Raw genomic sequence first — 21,566 nt, forward strand, 5'->3', positions numbered from 1 at the left:
TGTTTAAATACGATTAATTATAAAGCCGAATAGTAATCGAATGTAGGAATCGATTATTAAAAACCCATTTTTCCATAATTTTTATCCCACAAATGACTGGCGTGATGTCATTTCCTGGCAGGGGCGGAAAATATCGGGCTATTCTCTTTAGTGTTTGCCCTGTCTACACTCACCCTCTCTACCTCTTCCCCGTATTTTCATACTAAACCTGTCCAGAACCCCTTAAAACAGGACGAAACCGAACAGACACTATACTTTAACATCGTAACTCATGGAGTAAATCACAACTGGAGAGAAATAAACCGAGGTGAGCTTTATTCAGCCGGCGTTTGTGGAGATGCGCGAGCTGCTAGTGTGTTAGCTCGAGCCATTCATATCGATCTCAATGGATTTTATCGCATATTGTCATTGTTTTCACGAGAAACACACATAACATTATAAAAAATGGGCTGATTCGGTTATGCCATGCTTTTTAAAAAATATTTATAGCTCTAGTATGTGTATATCGCTGGCTTTGATACTTGTGTAAGGGTAGGAGGAGTCTTGACAGCTGATATTTATTTTTCTGTTCATATTTCCAGCTTGTGCGTTCGTTTTTTCTTGTAAATGGAAAAACTATCAGTTGACAGTGCATGCTGAAGTGCAGTAGGTCAGATAATATTGTACATACTAATTATGTTCAAACTGTGCTAATGTTCATTTGTAAAATAATCGGTTTAATCTAAATGACACTGACTGACGTTTCATTTTGCCACAACTTTTTTGTAAGGACGATGTCTTTTGATCTTGTGCTGTTAAATAGGTTTCCAGGAGTTGTTATCCAATAAGAGCTTGTTGCCATGTTACTGTAATATGATGTTTTTCCATTTTGACATTTGGCATCATTACATTAACCCCATAAAGCCTGTAGGCTTTATAATTTCTAAGGCTTTTGAACTATCGAAATGATCAAAACCTTGCTGCGTTAAGTCGTCTGATTGACAGTTGAATTTTTTTAGCAAGTAAAAGGCTCTTAGTATAAAAATGTCCACCTTTAGTTCGTTGTACACCACGGTCTTTCTTTATAACTTATGAACTAAACGTAAGAAGAACTTTTTATATTCTTAGTAATATTTCAAGACGAAAATTTGCTGGACTAAAGCAACTTTGGTTTACTTAATTATCCATGCATCATTGTTTTTAGGAAAATTCTATTAAAATGTTCCATCATGATTTTGAGGGGGAGAAAAAACTATTATTTGTTCATCTCTGTCGTCATTGTATTGCATTGCATTATAGGTTTTGCCCACCACAATGAAAACTGGAGAGCTTTGATTAGCTTTTAATATTATCTTAATAAAACATATTATTGGGAGATAATTACAATCCTTTTCATTTTTCCTCTCTTGCAGGTAAAGCTTTGCAGTCGTCCTTCATTCTACAAACCCTCACTGTGCTGCTCTCTCTTTCATACAACCCTTCTTCGCGAAGTTCTCTTCCTACCTGACTGCAAAGTCTATACCTGGTCATTCAAACAACCCACCTCCCTACCAGCCAATCAGAATGTCACAGCTTCAGTTCCAGGTGCCTGGCAACCCTGCACCCAGTGCCGCCCCTTTACAGCTGGCCCCACCCCAACCCGGATTCAGCATTCCCTGCGCCGCTGCTCCTTTACCCTCAGAGAGTGCCAGTCACCCGCTCCGAAACTCCGCCCTGCCTTCCGCCTCTGCCACACCCTTCTGCAACCCCACAGGTGGGTGATGCATTATATAGGACTTGACAGTTTGTACATTTGAAATATTCAATTATGCCCAGGCCCATATAGAATTCCCATATGGAAAGTTTTTTGAAATATGTTTCAATTCAGCAATAAAATCAGTCATCAATGGTTATAAATTATATACTCTTTTTTTTTTTTTTTTTATCTCTGCTGAAAAATATGCTGAAAAAAATACACTACCATTAAAAAGTTGGGGTCAGTAAATTTTGTTTCATTTTTTGAAAGAAATTAATATTTTTATTCATCAAGAATGCATAACATTTATCAAATTTGACAGTAATACATAAGATTTCTATTTTAAATAAATACTGTTTTTTTTTTCTATTCACCAAAAAGCACAAATGTTCTTTTTAATATCAGTAACAAAATTGACGACAAAATCTGATAACAGTGGTATAAAACATGCTGAAAAAATGAATGCTACTGTTCAAAAGTTTGTTTGTTTTTCAGCCAGGATGCATATTATTAATCAAAAGTAGCAGTAAAGATATTTATAATAGTAAAAAATATTTCTATTTTAAATAAACACTATAGCAGTAAATATATTTATAATAGTACAAAATATTTCTATTTTAAATAAATCTTTTTAACTTAATGTTCATTAAAATATTAAACAGCACAACTGTTGTCAACATTGATGGGAATAAATGTTTCTTGAGCAGCAAATCAGCATATTAGAATGATTTCTGAAGGATCGTGTGACACTGAAGGCTGGAGTAATGATGCTGAAAATTCAGCTTTGCCATCAGAGGAATACATTACATTTTAAAATATATTAAAATAGAAAATGGGTCTTTAAATTGTAATTTTTCACAGTGATACTGTTTGTAATGTATTTTTATCAAATAAATGCAGCCTTGGTGAGCATAAACAACTTTCTCAAAAACAAAAAGTTACTGACCCTAAACTTTTGAACAGTCTGGACCTGGTTATGGCCTGATAACAAAAGTAATTTCTTGGATTGGAGAAATGTTTCCTTCTTGATTTAGGCCTAATCTTTTAATGTTGTCCTCTAGTATCTAACATGGCAAACCCTAAAGAGAAGACCCCTATGTGTTTGGTAAATGAGTTAGCCCGTTACAATAAGATCCAACCTGAATACAAGCTACTCAGTGAACAAGGACCAGCCCACTCCAAGGTAAGACTTGGCGCTTCGCTTTATACACAAACACACAAAACTGTCTCTTCCCGCCTGCCTGAACTTTCTGATGTTGTGTGTTGGTCAGATATTCTCAGTGCGGTTAACTCTGGGGGATCAGCACTGGGATGCAGAGGGGACCAGTATCAAAAAAGCCCAGCACTCAGCAGCAACATGTGCTCTCGCCCAAACCACTCTCCCCAAACCCAGTCACAGAAGCCCCCGCCACCCAGGCAAGAACCCAGGTGGGATCTACAAGGGCTCAGAGTGTACGTCCAATCTTTCCCTTTATCTTCTTAATTAAAAAAAAAAATTGGATTGTATGAAAGCTTGTTTCCACCACAGAATAAAAAAAAAATAAAAAGGTAATCTCACAATTCATATGTTTTTTTTCTCAGAGTTGCAAGTGTTTATCTTGCAATTCTGACTTTTCTGCAATTGCAAAGAAAAAAGTTAGAATTGAGAGAGAAACTTGCAATTGCAAGAAAAATGCCGGAATTTTGAAATAAAAGGACAGGTCAGGTTTGAGAACCACTGCTGTAAGAGAAGGGGTAGCTAGTGGCATGCAGAGTTGAGCTCCAGCCCTAATTAAACACACCTGAACCACCCAACAAAGGTGTTCAGGATTACTTAAAAATTACAGGCAGGTGTGTTGGAGCAGGGTTGGAACTGAACTGTCCAGAAACAGCATTTGCTTCATCTGCTTTTAAAACTTAGTCACGTGTACTACTTTCATACATGGTGAGTAGTTGATACTATCACTACAACTATCTGAGTAGTTGAACATCATCTTTCCACGTATTTTAACTTTGAGTACATCCTTGGGGCTCATTTGTCTTTATGATGTAGTTTACAGTATGTCATAGTTTTGTTTTTTGCATTTACAGTATCATTTAAATGCTTGGTAAAAAGATTAATATTTTTATTCAGCAAGGACATTAAATTTTTCAAAAGTGATAGTAAAGACATTTACAGGGTTACAGAGGATTTTTAGGTTACGTTTTAAATTAAATTAACTTAAATTCATTAGTTAACATGAACTAACAATGAAAAATACTTTGAAAAGCATTAATCAATGTTAATTTGAACATTTACTTCTACTTTATTAAAATCAAAAGGTGTACATGTTAATATTATTTAATGTACTCAAGCTAAAATGAACTAACAATGATCAGTTGTGTTTTTATTAACTAACAGAGGTTAAATACAAATGTTTTGCTCACTGCATTAACATTGATAATAGGAAATGTTTCTTGAGCACCAACTCAGCATATTAAAATGATTTCTGAAGGATCATGTGACACTGAAGACTGGAGTAAAGATGCTGAAAATTACATAAATTAGGAATAAATTACATATTAAAATATATTGAAATAGAAAAAGGCTACTTTAAACTGCAATAATATTTTACAATATTAATGTGTTTACAGTAATAGTTGGAACCGCATGTTGATTGAACCTCTTGAATGTTAGTGCGATCAGCTCTTTGATATGGTTCTCTCTCATGCAGATAATGTAACCCACACTGTGGAGCTTAATGCACTTTGTATGAAGTTGGGCAAGAAGCCCATCTACAAACCTATAGATGCCTACCAGGGGATGAGACCAGCATTCAACTACAACATCAGAGCACCAGGCCCTTATGCACGCTCCATGCAGCAGTATGCACTCTCTCTTTTAATCTATTGCTTTAGCTTACTGACTGATGCACAGTAGAGATTTTGGCTGATATGATAGCCACATGTGTGTGGTGACTAAATGTGATTGATTATATTATATACTGTTTTGCTTTTCTTCTCTTGATCAGTTATTACTACCCATTTCCTCCTGTGGGGCCAGTACTGTATCATATGGAGCTGTCTATCGGTGGACAACAGTTCCATGGCAAGGGCCGCACGCGTCAAGCAGCCAAACATGACGCTGCGGCTAAAGCTATCAAATATCTGCAGAAAGAGCCAATAATGCAGCAACTAGCTGAGGTGAGACTTCATACTACTAACACGATGAATGGGCTATCATTAGATTAAATTTTGAACTTAGACTAGAAAATAAAAGCGAAATACATTTATCTAATCTTGACTGAAAATACATGTCATGTTTAATCTGTAGATGAACGAAGAGCCAGTTCAAGAAAACCTTAACAAATCAGAGATCAGCCAAGTGTTTGAGATTGCACTGAAGCGCAACATGCCTGTGAATTTCGAGGTATGTCGTGATCCCATCATGCATAGCTTACAAGTATATAAAAATTATAATTAAGCAAAATGTTTTGATCATGCAGGTGGAACAATTGTTGACTTTTCTTTAACTGTCCTCACTATATACAGGTGCTAAAAGAGACTGGGCCTCCCCACATGAAGAGTTTTGTGGTGAGGGTAACTGTGGGCGAGTTTTCAGGGGAGGGTGAAGGCAAAAGCAAGAAGATCGCCAAGAAACTAGCTGCCATCGCTGTCCTGGAGGAGCTCCGCAAACTGCCTCAACTACCTGTCACCGACAAGATACCACTACGTATTAAAAAGAAAAGCAAGTCTATTATTAAGGTAGAAGATGACTTAGACTGGCTGGGTTAGTTTGATGGCTAGAGTGTTATGCTGATTCAAAAACTCAGAAACTTTGCTAATAATAGTTCAGCTTGGGAAGTTAATCATCTTTTTTAGTGATTGCATTCATTATTTCTCATTTAGCGATTACTTAGTTGTGCTGGATTAGCCAGTTAGCAAACATAGTAATTTTGCTTTGTTTTAGTCCAAAATCTATCAACTGCCTTGATGGATAATTCATTGGATGAATAATTCTTAATTATTTTTTTTTAATAAGTATTAGTTAAATGTATATGATTGTGTGTAAATATTTGTTATAGTGTTCATTTTGTGTACATATTATTTGTTATCATTGCATTGTTTATATTGTTAAAATATTCTTCTGTGTATATATATATATATATATATATATACTACCGTTCAATAGTTTGGGGTCAGTATTATTATTTTTTCTAACCTTTTTGAAGTGTCTTTCATGCTCACCAGACAAATTTATTTGAACAAAAATACAGTAAAAACAGTAATATTGCGTTTTTTTTTTTTACCATTTTAAAATAACTGTCTTCTGTTTTTTGTTTTTGTTTTTTTAATTTATTCTTGTGATGGCAAAGCTGAATTTTCACTTTTCAGTTTCACCTGATCCTTCAGAAATCATTCTAATATACTAATTTGATGCTCAAGAAACATTTATTATTATTATGAATTTCAAAAACATTTGTGTTGCTTAATATTTTTGTAGAAACTGTGATACATTTTTTTTATTTTAGGATTCTTTGATAAAAAGTACCAAAGGACAACATTTTGTTATCAATTTAATGCACCATTGCTAAATAAACTTTTTTTCATTATTATTGTTTATTAATTTATTTAAAGTCTTACTGACCACAAACTTTTGAAATGTAGTGTATATAGAGGTGAATTCCTTTTAATATCATGGCAAACTTGACAGTGTAACTGAAATATTTATAACTTAATATTAAGTAATGGAAATGAGTGATTGGCTGTCATTGTGTTTTTTGTTTCAGTCCATTCATTTAATGTCAAATTACTAATTTCATCAGATTCTCAATCTAAATGCACTGATGAAGTGTTTTAATGCTTTTTTCCCTTCTTCTTAATGAATCTTGCCCCCACTCTCAGCTGCAGACCAGCCCTGAGTACGGTCAGGGCATGAACCCCATCAGCAGACTGGCTCAGATCCAGCAGGCTAAGAAAGAAAAAGAGCCTGAGTACACTTTAGTGACGGAGAGAGGACTGCCTCGACGCAGGGAGTTTGTTATGCAGGTACTCTATCAGAGAGAAAACTGTTCTCTGACTCAGCATTTTTATAATAGTTCAGTGCACATTTTGTGTGAAGGCCATGCTCTTCTTCTGCCCACCATTTTCTCGTACAACCTGCAAAATTGCTTCTTGTCATAAATGTTCCCTTAAAAAGTAATGTGCCCCCCCATTACTTTCTGTTTTTCCTCTCACTCAGGTGTCAGTTGCAGGTCAGAATGCAGAGGGAATGGGACCTAGTAAAAAAGTGGCCAAGCGAAATGCAGCCGAGAAGATGCTGGAGCTTCTGGGCTTCAAAGTGCCTCAGCCACAACCACCCAAACCGGCACTGAAAACGGACGAGAAGGTGAGTGCCTGCTTATTAACAGCTTTATTACTTTGTTTTTAAAACATGTTGGAAGCAGTTTCAGGAGTTTTAAAACTGGGGTCCAGGGCTGCAAGGAACTAATAAGGGGGTTCGTGAATTTTTTTTTTTTAAAGGAAAATGTATTTTTAAACAAATTTTAATGTTTGTTTTATTTTATTTTTTTTATACATTCACCAAATTTGATACTGTATAATATTACTATTTCAGCTTTTTAAATAAGGGTCATATTTGTATTTTTTTTAAATTTATTTAAAATTTAATTTTTTTTTTTTTTTTTTTTTACAGAACTAATTTTTAACAATGAACGAATAGAACAATATGAATATAGTTTAGTGTAAAAAAAAAAAGTTTTCTAGATAAGTTTAAAACTATTTGTTTAAAAAAAAAAGGTATAAGAAAAATATTTATTAACAATATAAAAGCCAAGTATTTAATTTGGAAAAGAATAAATAACCTATGTTGTATTTTATAACGTTGGACCTGATAATTTTATCCAGCAGAAGTAATTTTCTAAAATATGGAAAATATTTAATTCCTATCTGTTTTTGGAAGGGGATCCCTCATAAGGGGAATGTTTGGGATCAAAAATTTGTTCACCAAAAAAGGAATATTTACTCATTTTCATGTTGTTCCAAATATTCTAAAACTACATTTCCAAGATACATTCCAAGAATCAGTCATTTGCATTTGTAAACGGTTATAAACTTATTTATCTTTGTAAAGGCACCTGCTAAGAAACCTGGAGATGGACGTAAAGTGACCTTCTTTGAGCCGGGCTCTGTGGAGAAGGCTGGTCTTGGTATGTGTTTTGTAGTCTGTTTTCATATTCGGGTTTCCGTGGGTCTTAAAGTCTTAAATTTAGTTAGCAAATTTAAGGCCTTAAAAAGTCTTAAATTGTACAAGAAAGTCTTAATTATGATTTCAAGAGGTCTTAAATTTGGGGACGGCAAGACCAGAATTGCGATATGGCTGAATGTGACGATTAAACTTCAAAAGGTTAAATAAACATGAGCGCTGCTCGTTTCAAAGTCCGGTGCTGCCCTGCTTTGTTTGTGTACTGCCATTACCGGGGAAACAGTTTTTACCAAATGCTTCACCTGCTGGCAGAGAATGAATGAGCATTTTCAATAAAACTGATGTTTTGTTCAGAGTTCAGACAAATGCAAAAATCGACCCATGTTTTTATCCTGCAAACACGCAGAGCTTTAAAAGTGAACTGGTGGATCGGTAAGAAGACAATGCATTATAAAAATCTAAACAGTATAGGGGTGTGTGATATGTATGGTCTGCGATAATACCGTAATTGTTGTTTTAACGATGTGCGATTTTGATATTATCGAGTATATCGTGAAAAGCAAACAAAACACACCTACACACTAGCAGGTTAGACTAGTGCGCGTGCGCATTTATAGCGCGTTCTTTCACTGCATGAATCGGTCTATTAAAATGCATTTAGAATTACCACATAATTCAAGATATGGGGCAGAAAATGTATATATTTATATCATTTCATATAGTTAATATCACACGAAGAGTGCCATTTTTTTTTTTTTTCTCCAAAACTCAGCATGATTACAAATGTGATATTGATTTTCTACAACAGTTCAAAAAAGTTAATATTAAGAGACTTGCATTGACACCATATTGCCTGTTTTTGCTCTTTCTCCAATAAAAATCATTCCAAACACAGCCACAGGGCTGTTTTGCGTCTCTGAGCAACATGACTGTTTTGTTCCTGAATGAATCAACCGTTTAAATGATTCAGTTCAATCACAACGACTCGCTTAACAGTGACTTGCTGCCACCTACTGGCAGTTTTAATTTCACATTTAAGGTACCTTCCCATTTTAAAAATAATTTAAAACATCAGTTTTCAATGTTTTATGTTTAAAAATATCAAAACATTATGCATTTGTAACTGCAGGCTAAAGTATTCCATGTCCCTCAGCTGCATTAAACAGTGTGTAAATACATCTAAATGCCACTTCTAATGCAGCTTCTGTGTTTCCTCTGCATTGCAAAGATAAATTTTGTTGATTGATACTGATTTCATTTGCTTGGTAACTATCCAAATGCAAGAATTTGACTCGAAAGATGGTGCACACTTTTAGAAAAAATGCCTTAAAGGTACAAATGCCCATAAAACTTGTTGGAAATGATTCATTTCTATCACTGCTGTGAACTGACCACACATGATATGAAGAATATCAAAAAATTCATTCAGGAGTACAATAATACACACACAAAATATTGTCTAATTATCGTTATCGATAAAATTCCAGAACATTATCAATATCGCACACCCCTAATTTATTTAATTGATATAATTTATAATAATTGTTTAAAATAATACTTTTGACTCATCCATTTTCTTAAAAATCATTTAAAGGCTGAAATGTAAAGTTTATCATTTTATAAAACTTGTTTTTGTGTAAACGTGTATCTGAACTGTAAATTATGCTTTTTACAGTAATTTTACAGTTTAATATGGTACTATAGACATTGCCCTACCCCGCTCATATGGTATTCATTTTATTTGTGCAGGTCTTAAAAAGTCTTAAATTTGAGCATAAAATCCTGCAGAAACCCTGTATCATAAATATCATATCATATTCACGTGAATGTTGTCACATGCAATTGATTCCTGTGTTACTCAAAGCAATCAATAAGGAGGAGGATTTCCGAGTTCCCTTCCTCAGCCATCAGCAGCTTCCTGCTGGCATTTTACCCATGGTGCCTGAGGTGGCACAGGCAGTGGGTGCCAACCAGGGACTCCATGCCAAAGACTACGGTCGCACAGCTGCCCCCAACCCAGCCATGGCCACAGTAACGGCCATAATAGCCAATGAGCTGCTGTACGCTGGGACTTCCCCGACCGCAGAGGGTATACTGAAGACCAACAACAGCTTGGCACAGAGACCCCACGGACCCCTCACCAGACCGTCCGAACAGCTCGGCTACCTTGCTATTATACAGGGCTTACAGGTATTGAATCTAACAGTGAACGCACACTTATCCACCCCATTGATGTTGCTCAACCAATCAGTACCTTTTTGTTTTTTCTACAGGTTGAATACAAAGACTTTCCCAAAAATAACAAGAATGAGTTTGTCTCTCTAATCAACTGCTCCTCTCAGCCCCCTCTCATCAGCCACGGCATCGGCAAGGACGTGGAGTCCTGCCATGACATGGCAAGTTGAATATTAATAATAATAATAACACATTTACCGTGTCATGCCATATATATATTAAAAAAATTAAATTTAAAAAATTCAGCAATGATGCATTAAAAAGATCAAAGTGTTAATATAAAGATACATTTAAAATAAATGTTGTTCTTTTGAACTTTGATGAACAAAGAATCCTAAAAATTTTTTTTATTGTTTTCCACAAAAGTATTAAGCAGTTTTAAACATTGATACTAATAAGAAATGTTTCTTTTGAAGAATCTTGAATTTTTTTTTTTTTTTCTGTGCACATTTTATATTTTTATTAGTTTTTGTTGTTTTTAAATGTCTTAGTTTTTATTTTTCAGTTTTAGTCATTTTAGTAAACGGAGTTAAACTAAATGAAAAAGAGTAATGTTGCCTCAGAAACTGAGTTTGTGTTTTATATTTCAGTTAACATTTATTACAATTAACAGAATTATTTTATGGTGTTAGTTAACTTTAAAAAATCCTGATTGTGACCCTGAAGAACGGAGTAATGGCTTCTGAAAATTCAATATTTCAGAATGTTACTGTTTTGTGTGTCGACTAGTCGCTGGTCCTATAGAGGGCGCAACAGTATAAGAAATCTCAGAAGGACTTGCACATTTACGCTCTGTTTCCAAACAGTTAAAATGACAAATAAATGCATACTCTGAAAGCGCGCCACAAGACATGTGTGATTATATTACTGGATGCTTGAAATTGAACGGGAGAATGCACGTTTTAAACAGCTTATAGTACAGGTCAATTAATCACAATTCTAATATAATGCGCTGCTGCTCTGTAACGCACACACATAGACTTTCAGACAGTAGCGTGTACATCACGCGCAGATTCGCGCGTGCACAGAATCTTTCAGCGCGGAAATATATTGTCAACACTGTTCTGGGATTTCTCAATAAAATAGCTTAGAAACTGAAAAGTTCAAGCATATATTTCTTAACTAAATCCCACAGCTTCACTACTAGTAGAGAGTCGCTGCCAGGTAGAATTCACACACGCAATCGCTTTCACTAATGCATTCATATGAATGTAATCTTTACGTGCTACTTTATCTGTATCTGATTTAGAACGAGCAGAAATCTGTGAGAAATATAACGACCCAAAGACAAAAGAACTGATAAAAATGAGCTGTTATCACTGTGTCATATGCCATAGCATGTGTTTGTCACAGCTCCTGACTTATTTGTTCATTAATGACGTCATCAGCGACTAGTCGACTTCGACTCGACTTTCATCACATAAAAGTCGACTTTAAAAAATCAGAAGTCGTTCAACCCCTAGTGTGTATATCCATGATATAATATCTATAATAAAAAAATCTATAATTAAAATTCAGCTTTCCCACCACAGGAAAAAATATAATTTAAAGTACAGTGGTGGCCAAAATGATTAGGACACTAGTATTTTCAGCAGCTAAAAATGGTTTTAAGTCAGTTATTTCTGTCTTTTGCTGTATTGTGTGTCAGTAGGAAATATCAGTTTACATTTACAAACATTAATTTTGCCATTAATTGTAATTATCCAGTGATTTTAGTTTGCACAAGGAGTCTGACAACAGCCAGTGCTCCACACAGAGATCTGATCTGATCATCATCCGGTTTGTCTGGAATGACACGAAGAAACGGAACAAACTGAGACAGACTAAATTCAGAAGAACTGTGGCAACGTCTCCAGGATGCTTCAAGAAACCTACAGTACTGTTCAAAGTTTTAGGCACTTGTGTAAAAATGCTATAAAATGAGGATGCTGTCGAAAACAATGTCATAAATAAAATCTATCAATTAACTTCTATTAACTAAATTAAATCAACATTTGGTGTGACCATCCTTTGTGTTTAAAGCAGCTTTTGCCCTTGGTGCACTTGCGCATAGTTTTTCAGGTAGCTTTGCAAGTAGGTTTCTTGAAGCATCTTGGAGACGTTGCCACAGTTCTTCTGGATTTAGTCTGTTTCAGTTTGTTCTGTTTCTTCATGTCATTATAGACCATGTATGTATGTATCAACTTGTATCTTGTTTACAGCCATGTATTTTTGTCTCTAAACAGGCTGCTCTGAACATCCTGAAGCTCCTGTCAGAACTTGACCAGCAGTCCAATGAGCGCACAGCTAATGGACCAATGACAGGGTCAGTCTCAAATGTTAAAAAGGGTCTTATTAATTTTTACAATATGATACCATACATGGACTTTGTAGGTGCCTTTCAAAGTCATTTTGAAAATTTTTAATTTGTGTAAGTGGCAGTTTTTTAATGCACATAGCTAAAGATAGAACTCCAGTAACTGCATACATTGCAATTCATTTCTCATGTGTCTTCCTCTCCATAGATGCAACAAACAAGACCTTGAGGGTGATGCATTATTAAAACCGGCTAACTCAAGCACCATCGGAAAGACTCTGGACGGCACAGTGTAGAATTGACTATTTGATTGGTCGTTTTATTTGCGAAACACTAGAGAAAAGTCAGAAGCAGAGTTTTGATTGGCTGCTCAAAAAGGCCTTTTGAGATTCTTAATAGACCATAGATTTAAAAAAGTTAAAGTATTCAAAACACCGTTAAACAAGGTCAAGAGATGTTGATGTTGTTAAATCGTTCACATGCAGTGATACATTTTTAAACGCTAAGGCTTTGGAAAAGTCGCCTCATCATATCCAGTGAAGTGGTGGTTTTGTTTTTGTTGTTAAATTGTAAAACGATTATAGTGAAGTTTGACTTGAGTAGATCGGCTTTTCTTCGTTGCTCCAAGGACGTCATGTTTTCAGTGTCATGATTTTTTTGTTCTCGCTTTTATTTTTCGTTATTTTTAACGTATTATAGGAACCCAGCGAGTTGGGTTGTTGTGTTAGCGCTGTTGTGAAGTGCAGTATAAAACCCCATTGAAGGATATGATGAAGCTCTCAAACATGTCTCTGCTGTGGTGGTTTTTCTCCAGTGCTTTTTGAGTTACAATGACGACCATAACACTCACACAAAAAAAAAAAATATTTCATCTACATTTTCATGTAGGTCTGGGAAAATGTTGTGACTTCAGTGTAGAGTGTGTGTGGTGGTGTTTTTTGTTGTGTGTATGGAAGCGAGTGAGTGAATGTTTGTTTCAAGCACGATAATCTTCAGTCATGTCAGTTAAACTGATGAATTCTACTATCAGTGTTGACCCTGCCCATCTCTCTACCAGTTGCATCCTGTTTTCCTCATGGAATAAGAGTAAAAATGATGTGCCTCTTGCACAAATAAAAACATTGTGTGTGTGCTGTAAATACTACTTTCAAGGATTCCACAGTTACGGAAAACCTGTAAATAAGACTGAATATTAGGAAAATAGCCCTTTTTTTTCTCTTCTTTTTGTTTTTTATTCTAGTAATTTTCTAAAGGAAATAAACTTTTTAATTTAAAATATTAATAAATATTACATATTGAAATGAAAAATATATTATACTTGGAACTTGGTTCATAAAACGCTTTTGTTTTATGAACCAAGTACAACAAACTCTCCATTTTAATGTAAAGGGAAGCCAAGGACAAAAACACCTATACACATTTAAGTTAAATTATATACATATTGGACGTATTTATTACATAATATTTAAATATATTTTAGAAGATACCCATTTCACTTCAAACATTAATTTACCTAAACATCCATGAGTAATATAACATTAAAAAGAATTTCACACATTAGTTGCTGCAGCTGTTCAATAAAGACCAGTCAGATCTGTAGCATTCCAGATGTTCAAGCAGCCTTTATGGCACCATAAGCTGCTCTTTTCTTCCTCATGGTCTTAGTGAATGGGTACATACACTTGTCTAAACCCAGAAAGCGACACGTCACTGCATTGGATTCCCATGGAAACAGACTGCAAAGGCAAGTGAAAAGCTAATGTGTAGGGCATCAAAGTTTACTATTATAAAAACAGCGAGAATGTGTGTGGTGCCATAAATGAGGCAGAATTATTTACTGTGGTGCCAATGTGAATGGAAATAGGAGTTAAGTCAAGCATGTTGATGTTAGTGTGCACTCATGCTCTGGCCAGGAAGGGCAGGTAGGTCAGTCTGGGGATGCACACTAGCGGCTGGTCTGTGAGAATGGCATTCAGAGCCTGCTGTACACAGTATAAGGGCTACAGTGGAGGCAGGATCAGTTCAGTCTCTTACCTGCAGGAGCAGAGAAACAACAAGGGTAAAGTACTATCAAGGATTATTTACTGCAATTTACTCTTAAAAATCAGCAGAACCTTTTTCAATATAATTATAAAAAATGTTTTTGAGCAGCAAATCAGCATATTAGAATGATTTCTGAAGGATCATGTGACTCTGGAGTAATGATACTAAAAATTCAGCTTTGCATGGAATAAATTGCATTTTAAAATATATTAAAACAAAGGACTATTAATTAAAATTGTAATAACATTTTACAACATTACTGTTTCTGCTGTACGTTTGATCACATAAATGCAACCTTTGTTGAGCACAAGAGACTTCTTTCAAAAACATTAAAAAAAAAATCTTACCGACACCAAACTTTTAAACAGTAGTATATATAGAAATTTTGTGAGTTTTCCATGTTTAAGTTTCCTGACCTAGTTCTGCTGCCCTCAAATATGCCACTGTCCACAATATAAGGACACATAAGAGTGGTCTTCACTCCATCCATGTCCTCTTGTGTCAACAGTTCATGGGCCAGAGACTCATGAAACCCCACCGCAGCAAACTTACTGGCACAGTAGTCCTAAAATTCACACATTAGTAGTATAAAATGGAAATCAGGAATAAATCAAACACTTTAAAGGTGTGTTTTGAACACTATTTTTACTCGGTTGCTAAAACACCCAGTCTGTATATCTCACCTCTACACAGGCAATGCTGAATAGGCCAAAGATGCTGGCTACAGTGATGATGTGGCCATGATTTTTGGCCTTCATCTGGGGCAGGAATGCCTTGACGGTCAACATTCAGACAAACAAAATCAAGTAGTTTGATATACAGTAGGTATACACTCAAACGCATAGATTACCTTAAACTTCTGGGCTCTAAACCTGCATGCACTTAATTTTTCAGTGGAACACAAACTGAGAAGATTTCTATAAGAATCTTCAAGCAGCTCTATGAAAAGCTCTATAACAGTACGATTAAAGTATTTAACATTACCTATTCACATTCCATGTTTTCTGAAAACAAACAATAGCTTTGTGCGAGGGAGAGATTGAAATTTAAGTCGTAATTCGATGATAATCTTCCCCTCAGGCAAAATTCTGAAATCTCATTTGGTTCAGTTAGGAATGAGATTTCTCACACGTTCAGTCACAACCAAAGTCATTCAAATGTGAATGTTATTTCAGAGCTTTTTTTTTTGTCCTTTTTGGATCTTGAGAACCACGGTTATTATGAATAAGCTGCATGAACATTCTTCCAAAATCATCAGATTGTTTCTCACACAAACATAACAACATAATTGGAATGGCATTATGATGAGTAAATGGAGACTTAATGGAGATAAATCAAATGCTCAAATTATAAAATAATAAATCAAACTCTCCAAATAGCTGCTTAAATGATAAATCAAAAGCTCACATGTAATTTCACTTCCATGGATTCGATTCTCTGGGAACAAACACACTGTAAAAATGTAGATGCACTTTAAGCTGCCTTGGATAAAAATGTCTGCCTATTGAATACATATACAGTATATACAGGATCGCCATCACTGGTTGGCATCCAGTGCACACATCAGCCCAATGCTAATAATGTGTAAAGACTGCTCAATGTGAGCATTAATCCACTTCATACGTGGTCACAGTTATTTGCATTAAGCAGATCAAAGTGAGACTTTCATAGGGGAATAATATGTTTACATCAGAGAAGGCCTGTAAATAAGGCTAAAGGGATAAAATCAGCTAATTCCCACATCATGTGTTCTATGCATATCAAGTAATACAATGAAGGCAAAGCAGCATTATTTACTTTTAATCCATCTATTTGTTAAACTTTGGCATGAATACAGAATGTAGCACACAACGTTCGCATGCCATTTAACTAATTCCAGGCCCGGATTAACACAGTGTAGTGCCCTAGGGTGACCACATTTGAAGTGCCCCCGTTTTTTAATAATAAAAAAAAAAAATTCCATAAGAACAGGTAGAATAAGAAGAATAAGTTACTAATCAAAAGAAATCATTTAACAAAATTAGTTTCCACTACAAAGGTGGCACAGAAGAACACAAAAGTGGCATGTAGGTAAATTTACAGACATTTAGAGAGGCTCAGAGGTGGCATGGATGTTTTAAATTCATAACAATGTTGTGAGATTAATGTTTTAAATATAACATTTTGAATATAGAACTATTGTTTGATTGAAATTATTTAAATAACTGAAAGGACACTTTAAACATAAAAATAAAACTGCCAACAGGTGGCGGTAAATCACTGATTCGTTTGAACAGCTGATTCATTCAGGAACGAAGCAAGTGACTCACTTTATGAGTGGGTAATTGAATCACTGACTCACTAGACTCATTTAAAAACGCAGGTTCATTCATAAATGAAACACCGCTATGTTTGAATGGAGACGCAGCGGCTCGGCTGTGACTGTTTGAAACTATGTTCCTTGACTAAATAGAGCAAAATCAGGCAATATTGTTAAAAGTCATACAATGTACATCACTTTATATAACTTATTGTTTATTGAGCTGTTGTATTAATTTAATATCACATTTACAAACACCTTTAATAATCTTTAAAAGCTGTTACTCACTTCAGCAATCTCACAAAACTCCATTATAATCAATGAAGCTCTCTACACTGCACAACGAATCTCTTATTTACACCATCTACACTTTGTTTGTTATAACGAGAGCATTTGTGAGCGTGCATAACTCAGCAATGAACAAAAGTATTTTGAGCAGTGAGTGGATTCTGATTAACATTGCATTCAAGGAATCAACATATGTCTGCGATACATTACTCAACGCTGCACAAACACGCAAGTAGAAATCTTTGAAGCTCCTCTCAGCGCAAACACAAATAGCCTATGCTGATCCAACCCATTCTCACACCCAACTCGTCACATATTGAAGCTTGGTCAGGACCACTTGGCGTCGCTTTTGACGCTCAAGGTACCCCTTAGCGTCATTTTTCGACTTGCAGGGTCCTCCGTTGCTTTAAATAGGAAACCCTTAGCGTCAATATGCCGACGCCATACTGGGAATTTTATCGTCATAATTAAATTATATATTGTGTAATAACATTGCCATTATTGCATATATGTTGGGGTGTGATTTTTCAATGTAAACAGCCACAACAGTTTTATTTATATTACATTATTTACACATTATGAGCACATAACCCAACCCCTGCCCCTAAATTTGTCAATAAAACACAAGATATAACAGGCAGATACAACTACTGTCATAATTTATTCAAAAAATATTAATATTCCAAGTCTTCCGAGGCAAAACATTTGATTTGTGAGAGGAGTAGACGCGTTAAGCTCATCCCGTATGCAGTCTGTGCGCGAATTCAAAAATGCCGCCAGAAGAAGCCTTGGTTGTGAAATGCTATTGGCTCTTGTGTGTCTCGTGACCGATTGCGTTTTGCTGTTCTGACAGGCTATTGGCTCTTCTGTGTCTCGTGACCAATTGCGTCATGCTACGGGACTTGAGTATCTTTTGAATGAGATGTGAGCGCGTTAACGGAGCGGGATCATTTTCAGCGATTAAAACCTTATGTTTTGCTCTCTTCTTCTCATAAAGACTTCGTATGGCTTCAGAAGACCTGGAATGCAGCACGACTTGTTTGTAATGCTTTTATACTGCTTGTTTATGGGCAGTTTTGCAATAAACACCGGTGACTTAACTTACATTTGCCTGTTAACTGTTACGTGTTTTATGTTGTTCTGAAGTGGGTAGGTTTAGGGTAGGGGTGGGTAAGGTGCTCCAATAAAAGTATAAATGTATATAAAATTATTTATATTTTTACAAATGCATGCAAACCATTAAACTAAGACAAACAACTGAAAACAACGGCGGAGAACGTATTGTCATTTTCCATAAGCGTCTTGACCTGACGCATAAAGCAAGCAATTGAAAGCAATGGAGTTCCTATTTTGTCATATAATGACGCCTAGGGGCACTTTTGGTGTCTTCATAGTGACGCGAAGGCGTTTGACCATGCTTCAGTTTTGACGCCTTGGGAGTGAGAATGGGTTGGCTGATCGGGTTAGTCGCACAGGTGCTCCTAAATATGTTTTGATAGTCGCACACAGTAGCTACTTTTCAGTCGCCCTGTATAGCCCTGGCAATGTGTCATGATATTTTCTCTTCTTTTTTAAATTTACGTTTCGCACAACCGCCAAGTCGATGCTGCCTATCCATTTGTGAATAAATATGCTCGACTCTGACTGGGGAGGGGCAAATACACTGGGACCTGACCCAATCGCAATTCTTTATATGCGTGCATATATTTGATATTCTCTCTGTATATTGTATCATTAACTGTTCATTTTCTATGCATCTGTATCTCTTCCAGCAAAATAATATATACAAAACATGAAAAATATTTTAAAGGTCTTGTCATTATCGTAATCACTTGGTGCCCCCCTATTGGCTGGTGCCCCAGGGCACTCGCCCAATCCCGTCTATGGATAATCCGGCCCTGACTAATTCTCATGGTTCTCAGCTTATAAGATTCACTAATGAGTCTTTATTTTATCTGAGGCTATTCAAGCATCTTTATTTCTTGAGATGTTCAATGGATACAGTTCATGCATTCCCTGGGAGTTGAACCCATGACTTTAGTATTGCTAGAGGCATGTTCTACTGTTTGAAATGTATTAAAATGACTGAAAAATAATGATTAAATTTACTGAAAAGCACATTCTTTTCAAGGTTAAAAAAAAACAAGGAAAAAAACATATTTTGGACACTTATGGGTGTACTTTGACTTTCTGAACAGCTTTGGAGACATTTAGCATTAAATTCACCTTAATAATGGATTTGTTTCTTACAAATGCTTAGCATTTTACTTCACAAGACATTAATTTATTAGCTGGAGTCGTGTGGATTACTGTTGTGTTTTCATCACCTGTTTGGACTCATTCTGACGGCACCCATTCACTGCAGAGGATCCATTGGTGAGCAAGTGATGTAATGCTAAATTTCTCCTCATTTAGGCCTACATCTTAGATGGCCTGAGGGTGAGTAAATATTCATTTTTGGGTGAACTATTCATTTAAATGTGATGCACTACATCTGGACACCTGTGTGAACTTCCAAAAATACTCTAAAATTCACATTGGAACCAGTAAAAACCATTGCAAAAATGACTAGCCTACATAATTAGTTTGAACTTTAAAGATACCATTTCTGATATGTTATTTCAAAATTCTTACCTAGAAGAGAGCGTGGCAGTTTACTTTCAGAGTCCTTCTCCACCATGGCATCAGGACAGTCCAGGAGTCTCTCACCGGCCAGCACCTCGGCATTGTTCACCAAGTAGGTCACATCTCTTCCCACCTCCTTCCGTACCTGGTCGGCTGTGCGGTACACTTGTTCCCGGTTTGTCACATCCACCGTGTATGCGTGTGCCTGGCCCCCTTGCGCCCTCACTAGCTTTGCTGTCTTCTCATTAGTTTCTCCGTTGATGTCCCACTGCACCACTTCTGCACCGTGCTTCGGAAACTCCAGGGCGAAAAGGCGGCCCAGGGCTCCTCCAGAGCCGGTTATTAGCACCAACTCGCCGTCTATGGGCTTCGTACGCGGTCTCAGCACGATCCGCAGACAAGAGCGCAGGATGAAGTACACTACGTCCAGAAGCATCATCTGTAAATCCATTAGTAAAATCATGGAGTCCATGTAGAGGTGTGTGTGCTTGTTTAAGGGAGTGAGTGAGTGAGAGCAGGTTGCACTGTTTCTGGACTAGCCATGTTATTCCCCTCAGAGGCTGTTTAAATACTCCTGTCCTCAGGATTAGGTGAAGATATTTGGAGCAACCAATTAAACTTCTTTTGCTGTGAGAATAAAAGGAGTACGGAGGCCATTTCAATAGTTTTGTGTTTTCTCGCAAATAAGGCTACTTTTCCCTTGCGAAACTTTGCGTTCGTGACATTATAGCTTTACTTACACTTCATACTCCATCATAAAGATTAGTGAAAGAAATAATGCAAGGTTTCTCGGAAAACGTTTTAATACCACAAAAACATTTAAATATAATTTTAAGAAGATTTTTTTTTATTTTTTATTTTTTAATTATTTTAATAATTTTAATTTTATGATAAGTTTAGAAGGAATACTTTACTGGAGTAATCTGTTTATATATATATATATATATATATATATATATAGTCTGATACAGAATCTGTGTAGCCTATGCCACCATTGTCCAAAATTTAAATCGATGCAATATTGCAATATTTTCAATCAAAATGTAAACATTCAGAAACAATGAATTCCTCACTAAAGCTGTTTCACTTTTATAGTCCTAGCAAGTAATCAACTCGCTACAAAAATAATGGAGAATTAGGCTATTGAGCTCCTTAAACCACAAAAACAGTACAGTGGATATTCATAAACCACGTATATTAGTCCAAGCTGAGCCTTTGCACAAAAAATACATTTTAACAACTCAGTAAGTAGATTATGTGTTTATAACATTAATCTGTTATGCTTTTGTAAGGCAATGTAGAATTCTTGCATGTTTTGAACAGTTTTATGTTCAGTTTGGGAAGAATGGATGAGACATCTCCATGTTTGATTACATGTTTTAAACAAGCCATCTTAACCTTGCTTTTCAAACCTGCAGATGTCAAATTAGTAGTAGTAATACTACTACTAATTACTAATAATCGCATGATCACAACTATTTTTATGATAATATATTATAAGAAAAAAAATGAGGACAAATGTATTGCTTTAAATTAAGCACAATAGATGTACTGGACTAATAATACTTGAGAAAAAATGCACCCAAAAAATTTCTCAAAGCCCGGTGGAACTCTTCATATTTATGTGTACATGTATTTCACTAACAGTATCAAAGCTCAATTTATTTTACAAACACATCATGTTTGCCCTTGCATGTGCCATTTACCTCACATAACTATTAAGTCCCTCTGTTGCATATGAGACATGGGAATGTGAATATATGAGGCCCTACATTACAGCAGTGCCTATGGTATTGTTCTTTCTGCATGAATAGCCTCTAGCTACAGGAATGAATTTAATCCTCTCTTTCACATATTTCAGCATCAATGGGCAATCCTGGCCAGCTAAGGAAACATTGAAGAG

At 35.8% G+C, this 21,566-nt stretch overlaps 2 protein-coding genes across 4 annotated transcripts; one reads left to right on the top strand and one right to left on the bottom strand.

The window, feature by feature from the left end:
* Nucleotides 1-106: 106 nt before the first annotated feature.
* Nucleotides 107-13,527, top strand: stau1 (staufen double-stranded RNA binding protein 1). Of its 3 annotated transcripts, none has more exons than XM_058780019.1 (15): nucleotides 107-307; nucleotides 1,392-1,732; nucleotides 2,776-2,897; nucleotides 2,986-3,142; nucleotides 4,408-4,558; nucleotides 4,705-4,876; nucleotides 5,007-5,102; nucleotides 5,225-5,437; nucleotides 6,578-6,721; nucleotides 6,915-7,061; nucleotides 7,806-7,881; nucleotides 9,742-10,067; nucleotides 10,151-10,273; nucleotides 12,338-12,417; nucleotides 12,617-13,527. In XM_058780019.1, exons 2-15 carry the CDS (start codon nucleotides 1,543-1,545, stop codon nucleotides 12,702-12,704), a joined length of 2,085 nt encoding a protein of 694 aa, XP_058636002.1. In that variant the 5' UTR covers nucleotides 107-307; nucleotides 1,392-1,542; the 3' UTR covers nucleotides 12,705-13,527. The 3 variants fall into 3 exon arrangements, with proteins under 3 accessions (XP_058636002.1, XP_058636001.1, XP_058636003.1); XM_058780018.1 differs by having other exon boundaries at nucleotides 108-307; nucleotides 2,986-3,166; XM_058780020.1 differs by lacking the exons at nucleotides 107-307; nucleotides 1,392-1,732; nucleotides 2,776-2,897; nucleotides 2,986-3,142 and adding an exon at nucleotides 3,532-3,638.
* An 81-nt stretch (nucleotides 13,528-13,608) lies between these two features.
* rdh20 (retinol dehydrogenase 20) lies at nucleotides 13,609-20,387 on the bottom strand. Its single transcript, XM_058780023.1, is given in 6 exon segments — nucleotides 13,609-14,144; nucleotides 14,305-14,442; nucleotides 14,868-15,016; nucleotides 15,135-15,236; nucleotides 19,676-19,708; nucleotides 19,710-20,387. Coding segments are annotated over 6 exon segments (972 nt in total). The 5' UTR covers nucleotides 20,136-20,387; the 3' UTR covers nucleotides 13,609-14,020.
* Between the last annotated feature and the right edge of the window lie 1,179 nt (nucleotides 20,388-21,566).

The sequence above is a fragment of the Onychostoma macrolepis genome, chromosome 06 (genome assembly GCF_012432095.1).
Source record: "Onychostoma macrolepis isolate SWU-2019 chromosome 06, ASM1243209v1, whole genome shotgun sequence".
Taxonomy (NCBI): domain Eukaryota; kingdom Metazoa; phylum Chordata; class Actinopteri; order Cypriniformes; family Cyprinidae; genus Onychostoma; species Onychostoma macrolepis.